This window comes from Vigna radiata, unplaced genomic scaffold (genome assembly GCF_000741045.1).
Source record: "Vigna radiata var. radiata cultivar VC1973A unplaced genomic scaffold, Vradiata_ver6 scaffold_171, whole genome shotgun sequence".
Taxonomy (NCBI): domain Eukaryota; kingdom Viridiplantae; phylum Streptophyta; class Magnoliopsida; order Fabales; family Fabaceae; genus Vigna; species Vigna radiata.
The window spans coordinates 328634-338665 of NW_014542551.1; the positions used below are offsets into that span (position 1 = coordinate 328634).

General features: G+C 36.2%; 1 protein-coding gene and 1 pseudogene across 1 annotated transcript; both read right to left on the reverse strand.

The window, feature by feature from the left end:
• Nucleotides 1-181: 181 nt before the first annotated feature.
• Nucleotides 182-1463, reverse strand: LOC106780251 (annotated as a pseudogene).
• A 4262-nt stretch (nucleotides 1464-5725) lies between these two features.
• On the reverse strand, nucleotides 5726-9444 carry LOC106780264 (F-box protein At5g51380). The gene is made up of 2 exons (XM_014668538.2): nucleotides 7829-9444; nucleotides 5726-6063 (listed from the first exon to the last, which is right to left on the reverse strand). The coding sequence occupies exon 1, from the start codon at nucleotides 9245-9247 to the stop codon at nucleotides 7865-7867; it is 1383 nt and encodes a 460-aa protein (XP_014524024.1). The 5' UTR covers nucleotides 9248-9444; the 3' UTR covers nucleotides 5726-6063; nucleotides 7829-7864.
• Between the last annotated feature and the right edge of the window lie 588 nt (nucleotides 9445-10032).

The following is a 10032-nucleotide window of genomic DNA, read 5'->3' on the forward strand; positions in this document are numbered from 1 at the left end:
ATTAAAATAAATTTAATACTCAAATATCAAATCAAACTATTTATTATACCTAATGATTCCCCTGATGAATACTGACAACTTTCTAATTCCAAGAACTGCTAATAACTGAGGAGTGAGATAATAAGAGATAAGATCTTGACATTTGAAGGGACAAGAAGATTCAAAATTACAAGAAAAGTATTTAAAAAATTGCGAACTCAAGCATTTTCATGATAGTCTCTGCTGCCTCAGTAAAATGGCCACATTTAATATACCCTCTTAACAACCATGATAGACTTTTTTTCTTCTACGGCGAGCTCACAAGGTCCAACCTTGCCACAGCCTTGCTGTGGCATTGCCCTCTTTCTGTGAAGCACAAATGGCAAGAACAATGTCATAAAGATCTCCATCAACTTCCTTACCCAGAAGCTTCATCTCCCAAAATTGTCTCTCTACCTCAATTCCATGACCAACACAAATGTACATAGCAAGGAAAATCTCATGAACCACTCCCTATAGTGTTGGGCTGCCATCTTGTATTACCCAATTGGACAATCACACTCGCCAGAAGATTGGATTGATACTTTTCGTCAAGCTCAACGTCTTCTAGATCTAACTTGGTCAGCAACCCGACCCTTGTGAAGCTTTTCAACTTGTGCAGAGCTTTGGAAAATTCATTCAGTTCTTTAACCATCGCAGTCATTGCAACAAGGTAACTATAAACCTACGGCCTCAAGCTAGATTCTCTAAACTGAATCACTAATCTAATTGCACTTTTATAGTCACCCTTGCCTTCAAAAGAAAACACTCAATATTAACACTTCCGAAGATAGTCCTGAAATGAAACTGTAACAAGTATCCCAAAACAGTGATAAACACTGGGACAATACATTATCATCATCTTCATATTGTTCCACACTTCATATCAGACAAAGATAGCTAATACAACCGAGTGATGCAAACTAGAAAATGTGAATAACAAGCTATTTAACATCGTTTAAGTCAAGGGAACCAAATGATAAGTAACCATCACAATGACTCGTCGAACTAAGACTTTACTCAATACTATATTCAATGTTTCGAACAAGAGCTAACTAACTATCCAAAAAAGTGAAAATAATCGAATAACAACTACTTACTATCATCTTCCAAGCAAGATACCCGGTTGGCACTCCTTTATGTCATTCTTTGTCCTTCGAAGCATAAGGGATTTCGCACCTCAAAACCTCTTCCACAAGCAAGACAACTCCTTCCTTCTCCCCCATTTCCCAGTACAAGGAAATCACCTTTTCAATCATGCTAAAACCCAGCCTCAAACCAACCACATCACCCACACCATGCTGCTCCTGAATCAATCTCTTCACCCAACCGCATGTTGGTCAGTCTTTGAAAATCGTCAAGGGCAACGACAGCCCATTCTCATCGACGGTGTCGTCCTTTGCCTCTGAATCGGAGCTAGACAGTTTTGCCGCAACTTCATCCATGGGGGTTGAGGGCTCGAGAGCAGGCTGATCGGGTGCTAAATTTCACACAATCATCACTAAACCATAACATCCATGCAAATACAAATAGCCTCATTACGCCAAATGACTTACAACCAGTCATTCATTTAAAACATCAAATAAAATTCAATTTACTAGCCATAAACCTCTTTTGCACACCATCACAAATACCATAAACAAACAACATGGTTACATAGAAACACATTATTAATGGTTGCTACATGGTGGTTGTTAATTAATCGACAAGTGTACCGAATCGTATCAAGTAATAAACATGGTAAGACTAAGTATCGTTTTCCAAGAGACTCATGCCTAGACAGATATGTGATTTCTTGATTAAATAAGACTTAAAAACAAACTCTTTTGGTTTAAAATGCAACTACGGGAAAATAAATATGCATGCAATTTGCTCAATTAAACAGAAGCATAGAAATGAACGGATGAATTTAATATGAGATGGTTATGTTGTTGGGGTTAGATTTCACCTAGCTTACTCTCATGTATAATCAAATTCTACTTTTTCATCAATGTCAATGTCACTATATATCTAAAATACTTAAAACCCGACTTCTCGACGAAGAAAACCTATCCTTAATTACTAGGTCACAATTTCTTGCATCCCTAATAATTAATTCTGCATTACGATTAGTAGCTTAAGACAACCAAAACTCATATCTTCAATCCTGAGAAATACTGCTTTTGGGAGCGATTCTCCAGAACCTAAATTTTAAGATACCCTTTGGTATTCATGCAAATCATACATCATACTACGAATGAGTTAAACAAAGCAAGCATTGAGCAAAGAAGAATTACCCTAACAATTAATGAAAGAAGAATATATAATTAATAATCAATTCCAATACATGAGAGTTCACAAAGGTTTACATCATTCCCAACAACAAATGGAATTTAGTTCACTATTATCATGGTGAAACTAAATGAACAATAGAAAACAATGAGATAGAAAAACCCTAAAAGTTGAAGATGGAAGCTCCCGCATCCAAATCCGCCTCCAAGGAGCGAAAAAGTGTGATTATGTGCCTCTTATGCCAAAAGATACCAACCCTAGGACGTCCAAGTCCTTAAATAGATCTAAATAGAAAAAAAAAACACAGCCCAAGCTCGTATCGCCAGCGCTCAGTGCCCCACTTAGGGTGCTCAGGTGTGAAACATCGAATATTGGCGCTCAACGCCCCTGAAAGGGCCCCCAAGCGTGCTGCAACACTTTAAACTGGCGCTCAACGGTACTGGAGTGGTGCTCAGCGCTACCTTTTTCTAGGTTCCACCGCTCAGCGGTACAAACTGGCGCTCAGCGCCAGCGGCAACATTTCAGTACTCTCTTTTTTGCTGTTTTGTTGTCCTTTTGAGTTCCAACTCCTCGATACTTTTGCTCGTCTTCCAAATCATTCAATAACCTACAAAATTAAGGAAATTTAGCGATAAAATCATTATGTATAACCTCAATTCTCTTATTCATAAAACTAAAGCAAAAACATGAGTTAAAACAAGTTTCTAAATCACAAAGGGTGCATTTAGTATCAAAATTGAATCACAGATAATTGTAATCTCAACCGTTATCAGTGGTATCCGAACAATTCATGCATCAATTTATACTCTTAAATCCTCTCAGTTGCTCCAAAAACCATGTATCCCATTTAAGATCTCAAACTAAAGTACTTGGAAAACACTAAAAGGGGGTTGAATATTGTTAAAGGAAAAATTTTCGCAAATAATGTAATAGCACTTTAGTCGAGGATTGAAGACTTTACACAAATAGTTATATGCTCAACTTTAGAAAACAAAATAATCTTTTCAAGTGCTTTTCGGTTGTTAAAATATTTATACGACAACATTTTAATAAAACTTCCTTTTTAATAACAAATTTTTTAACGGATGAAGCGTTTATATCAAAAGTAAGTATAATTGTAGATTTTGTAAGTGTAGCGTTGAAGAGAACGAATAAGCACACAATCAGTTTTATACTAGTTCACTCCACCGAGTTACGTCCAGTCTCCTCTAATACCTTAGAGACTTCCACTATTATCTTCAACTAAAATACAAGTAAGGGTTTTCACCACTTCTGGTTTCCCTAGTGAACGAATAACCTTAGTTACCCTAACTAGTTGAGTTCCACCCTTTATTGGTTGTGCAGTATTCTTCACCACTTCTGGCATCCCTAGACACTCCTGGTATCAACCTGATACACCATCTAGTTTAGTTTCACCCACTCCTCGTTTCCACTAAATAACCTTTGTATACCTGATACACTACCTAGTAATCCTTTAACTCAATTGAGTTAATCAACAAGTGTTTTAATTCTCTTTAGAATATGCAATCAACAACATTTCTTACAAGTTTATATATGATTACTCTCCCAAAGAGGATATATGTTCAATAAATTCAATCTAACAAACTCGCTGAGTGTTTTTCTTTCTTCTCTCTTCTTAAAAAAGTACGATAATATTTACAGTGTTAAACTTGATTTCCTAGCATTAGATGAACTCATAGTAAATGACCTTTGTGATGATCGCTATATAACTCAACATGCTTGCGCACTAAATTTTTATCCTCTTTTAAATTAGTCAAGTTCGTCATGAAACCATGTGACACCTAGTCAGGGGTGTTACAAGTATTCTTTTCTAACTCACTCCTAACTCAACTAAGTATTTTTTTTCAAGGCACTCTTGGCTTTATTAAGTATTCTCTCCTAGGTCACTCCTGTCCCAACACGAGTATGATTGATCTTACTAATGTATTCTTTCTATAAGTATAACTTTTGACTTAACACAAGTATTATTTCAATTCCTAGACACTCCTAGTTGACTTCATTCAAATATTCTTTTACAAAACCATTTTGGTCTTAAGCAAGTATTATTTCACTAGTCACTCCTAACTAAGATGTAGAGGTTAAGAATTTTATATTTACCAATCACACTCTAGCTTAGTAAGTGAACACAATCATGTACTAATGTGTGTGAGATTTAAACATTCTTCCTTCTAGCTTGCTGAATTGAACAATAACAATTATCATCTATAAAGTTTTTGATGGCTTTGAACTTCTAGCAGTGTTTTTAAACTTTTGCATAATCTCTCTTCCTCTCCCTCTCTTGCTCTCTCTCATTCTCTCTCTTGCTCTCTCTCTTGCTCTCTCTCGTGCTCTCTCTCACTCTCTCTCACCCTCTCTCGTGCTCTCTCTCACTCTCTCTCGTTCTCTCTCGCTCATCTCTCGTTCTCGTTCTCGCTCTCGCTCTCTCTCTCTCTCTATCTCGTTCTTTCTCTTTCTCTTCCTTTTTCCCTCCTTCGCTCTCCTCCTCTCTACATATTACCCTCTCTCTCGCTCTCTCGCTTTCTCACTTACTATTTCTCTCATGCTCTCTCTCTTCATCTCTTTCTCCCTTTTGCTTTCTATCTCTCTCCATCTCACTCTTTCTCTCTAGCTTTGTCTCTAACACCCTATCTCTCTCCCTCTCTCCTTCTCTCTATATTTCTCACTCTCTCTATCTTTCTCTCCATCTCGCTCTCTCTCTCACTCCCTTTCTCTCTCCCTCTCCCTTTCACCATGCTGCAATAAATGTTCTTTCTTCATTTTTCTAAAGTCCTAATACTCCATGCTACATATCTTCTTCTTAGACAATGTTTATTTTCTTAAATTAGGTTAAATTACAATGTTGTTTGAAAGTGACAATTTTGTCAAAGTTGATAATGTTTTATTCAAGGATTTGGTGAAGAAAAATAACTTTTAACTCTTAATTCGAGTGATCTAATGAAGTGTCATATTCTTTTACAAACATATCTTTAACAAAAATCATAAAATAAGTATATATTTTTCATGTGATGCTAGATTAGCTCACTTTCGTGTGCTTTTATAGTTTGAGTGTTTTGATTTTTATTAAACATTGTTGAAAATAAAATGACTTAGTTTCAACAGCAAGAGGGGGGTGAATTGGTGAAACACAAAAATCAAAATCTTTTAAAATCTTTTTCGTAAAAGGGATGAGTTTTCAAAAGTTTCTTGAATCACAAAGAAAAATATTTTTAAAGTGCAGTGGAAATAGTTGACTACGTAAAAAGTAAAGTCGACTTTGAAATGTAAAAGTGCAGGGATAGAGAATTCAAACGCAGGTTTTTATATTAGTTCGGTCAAACTGCCTACATCCAGTGTCCTTCCAATCCCAGGAAGCAAATGCACTATAATAATTAGGGTTTTTACCACAAGGTTTCTATAGCGACCTCCACGTCAAAATATAAAACACCTCTCTAACCCTCTAACCAAAATATAGGCATATACACACAAAGAACAACAACAAGATATCCCCTCTCTTGTAGTCTTTAATCACTTTGATCAATCCTCAAAGTCCTAGAATGCAACACGTCCTCTTCCTGTAGTCATAACAGGGCAGCCACAATCTTCACAAGATTGAGAGAAGAAGTTGATCACGTATCCGACACCTCAATGTGCAGGTTGATCAATCAGTCCCTACGCACACAGATTCTTGTTCTTCAAACAACCCTCAAAGAATGATCACATCGGTCTTCTTGGCGAGTTCTTGGAACTTAGGCACATTGTACAAAGATCACAAATCTGAAAAGAATCAATTAACTTGTTAGTATCACAAAAGTCTTTGCAGAAATCAAATTTGCGTTTATGTATACTTTTTCACAAAATTGACGCTCCTAAGTCGACTATGCTACTAATGGAGTTGATTATGCACAGACAGTTATAACAGTTAGTAAGAGTCAAACCAACTTAATTAATTACGCATTTAATACAGTTGACTCACAATCAATGCTTGGTCAAAGATATAAAATATAGTTGTTAGACATCACAAGCATTAACAGATTTTCAAAACTTTGAAAAATATTCACAGCACACTTTGAAAAAGTTTGTGCAAGGCCATGAGTTTTAATCGACTAGCTTCATAATAAAGTCGACTTAAAACTGTTGTTTTGCCACACATTATAAGTTCAACTAAAGTGCATGTGATTTATCTTTTCTAAAACATATGTTGTGCAATCACAAGTAAGATCTCATGTAAAACGCAATGAAATACAGTAATGACAGAATCAACATAAACATGTTCTCAAAATAATCATAAACATGAAAGTTATGAACATGTAACACATATAACAACATATGACAACACATGTGTTATTAATTATATTATCATCATAAAAAACCAAAAGTTATGTAAAATTATAAAATTTAACTAAACCAGTGCTTCCTTTATTAACAATCTCAACAAATATAATTATGTGTTTTTATTGTTTAAGTGCCTTCATGTTTTATTAAACATAATTCAAAAATACACAATGTTAGATCATTTATTAAACAAAATACTTAAATATTGCATTATATATTATTTGGTTATTACATGATTTTTTTCAGAGTGAAGTATGATCATGTTTTAGATTTGTCTATTTTTAATACTTAATTATAATCATAGAATTCTTAATATTTTCTCTAACAAACTTCAAATATTTTAATATTGATAACAAAATTAGTAATTTTAATATGATACTAAATTAGTTATTATTGATTTATACTATTAAAATCACAACTTGTCAAACTATTTTAATTCTTTTCTCAAAAAGCATTTTATTTAAATAATATAATCTAATTTAATTTGATAATTTATATGAATATTTTCAAATTAATTATTTTGAAAATATATTTGAACTTTTCTGAAAAGGATTTTGAAGAAAAAGAAAATTTGGTCAGATTACAATACTATAAATATATTCCCATAATAATATAAATGAATGATTAACGAATTAAATAAAGTTATTTTCCAATTGTATAAAATTGCACACGAAAGCTGCCACAACTAGCCTCTGATTGCACGTGAAATCCAAATCACATTGATTTCCACCGCATAATATGAACAGTTGCCCGATAAAATTTCGTGAAGTTATCAATTATGTCACAGTATCATGTCAATTCCTACCCAATCAAGCTTCCAAGCTTGAGGTCCCACTTAATATTGCTGGATTTCAACTCCTAATTAAATTACAGTTGCAGTTTACCATCCCCTTTAATTAAAGCTACTCATTTACTTCCATTTTATGACGCATCACCAATATAACTGGGTCCTGGTTTTTAGACAAGTTGGCTACACAAATCCTTTCCAGTGAAGTCAAAAGAGTACAAATTGTGCAAATCCCACAAAATGGGATGATAATTGAAACTACATACACTTACCAGAAATCACATTTCAAACAGATATACATTTTGACACTTGTTTTGCTTCTTTCAACCTCCACCAAGTTCGTAGATAATATAAGCAATAGTTTATTTTATTACAGAAACATGAATGCATAAATACATTGATCAAGGGTGTGAAGTATACCTGTTTATTTAAAACTTCATAAATATACATTTCCAATCACTCAACTTCAATAAACTTACTCGATGCCCACGTTTTCGCAGCATCAGAGAGCTTGCTGCCCTCAACTTCCATTTTCCTCAACCGAGAAGAATTCTTAACAAACAGCTCAACCGCCTCAGAGTCTATCCCAAAACAGTGCATAATATCCACATTTTGAAGGTGCTTGCAGCTCCTAAGCATAGAAACCACAGCAACACTGCTAAGTGCCTTACACCCTCTCACTCTCAAATCAATCAAACGAATGCACGAAACCAGCATCGAAACAAACTCCTTGTCAACCAACATTTCGTTATGCGACAAGTCCAGCTTCCTCAACTGCCGCAAATGCTGGCCCAGAGTGGCAAGCAGCCCAGGCTCCCTCTCAACCACGTCACAGTTCACCAGGGCCAGTTCCTCAAGCCCGCCGCAAGCTCCGGCAAGAACCTTCAGGCCCTGCCCGGTAACAAGGCAACAGCTTTGAAGCCTGAGACTTGTGAGCTTATTGAAGTTCGCGGCCATCGCTAAGAGATGGTCGTTGTTGAGGTCCAGAGGGAGACGGAGGTCGAATTTGCAAACATTGGAGCGGCGCTGAGTTAAAAATTGCATCAGTCCCTCTCTGCTACCACCATCATGAACCAGGAGAAAATCTAGGGAGTGACAATGTTCCACAAGCTCCAAAAGAACCGCGTAGACCACACTCCTGCAAGTTCTGAGCTCAATTTCATGAATTCCCTGCAAGCACCTGACGAAAGACGAGTAAGGCCCTCCAATACCCTGGCAACTCTGAAGCTTCAGTTTCTTAAGCTTGGTGCATCTCCTCCACAACCAGCCCAGCCCCCAATCATCGCTGCGAATCCCCACCACACAAAGACTCTCCAACCCCAATTCCGAGTCAAAGTCTTCGCTTTCTTCGTCGCTGTTGACCCCACCTGGATTTCCTTGGTCAGAGGACAGGGAAATGGACAATTGTTTGAGACAGGGGAAGGAGGGAACCCAGTTGAGAAATAGGGGCCTGGGGAGGGTGATGCAGAGGGATGTGAGACGGGGAAAGGAGGTGGAGAGAAAAAGGAGGGAGGAGAGAGAAAGAGGGGTGGGGTCGAGAGAAAGAGCGAGGAGGTTGGAGCAGGAGGAGGAGATGAGTGAGAGGATGTGTGGGGTCAGAGAGAAGTGTGGAGAGAGGGAGAGAGAGAGGGAGGAGAGGAAAGGGTGGTGGGAGAGGAAGGAGGAGAGAGAAGAGACGGTGAGAGAGGAGTGAGAGATGAGGCGGAGGGAGAGGGAGGTTGTGGAGGATCGGTAGAGGCGGAGCCAGCGCTTGCAGACGAGGGCGACGGAGGAGGAGGAAGAAGGAGGGAGCTTCTGGAAAATTTCTTGCAACAACTCATCGTAGAGGCTGTTCTCCATCTCACCAATCTCTTCTCTCTTTGTTTTGTTCTCTGTTTTTGGTCTCTGTTGTTGAAAAATAAACCGATTGTTCTGGGAAGGTCTGGTTTCTCTAGGACAGAGAGAGAAGGAAAGATGATTAGGTGAGAAGAAGAGAAGTGAGTTTCAAAGATGCACCTTGCTTTCACGCGGGAGCAGAGGACGTGCAAGTCACGTCCTTGACACTGGAACAAAAAATTGATTAGAAAGAAAGTAATAGGTTAAGTGCACCTTAAAATTTTAAAAGAAAATAATAATTATTTACATCCATTTAAAAAAAAGTTAAAGACAGCTTCATTTAAACTAAATGTATGTGCATAATTATTTTAATATTTATGCAAAATATAAAACTTCTATACTTTCAATTGATAAAGAACGTGATATACTTAAGCTTTTAACTTATCAACAAAAATCGCTATTAGAATTGTGATTTGTTAACTAATGATAGAACAAACAAAATGAATTTTGTTTTCTCTTCATTTTACTTTATCGATAAAGATTTTCATGGAATAGAAAACAATTTCCACTTTTTTATTAGTTATTAACAAAATATAAAAACACATTTAAAACTACGTTAATGAAAAATTAAGTTTAAGTATTGTTTTTAGCTGGTCAAATTTAATTAAAAATACTTAAATAAGAAGTTAATTTATTCGTTAGTTTAACATGCAAAATTTACTTTACAAAAATATGATTTCTAAAAATTATCAATGATATAAAAAAAATTATAACTTATTATATGGTATATGTCTCATGTAACTATACTA

Bases quoted from the DNA above. Each gene is read 5' to 3' on its own strand.
- LOC106780264 (XM_014668538.2), bottom strand. From the start codon at position 9,247: ATGGAGAACAGCCTCTACGATGAGTTGTTGCAAGAAATTTTCCAGAAG.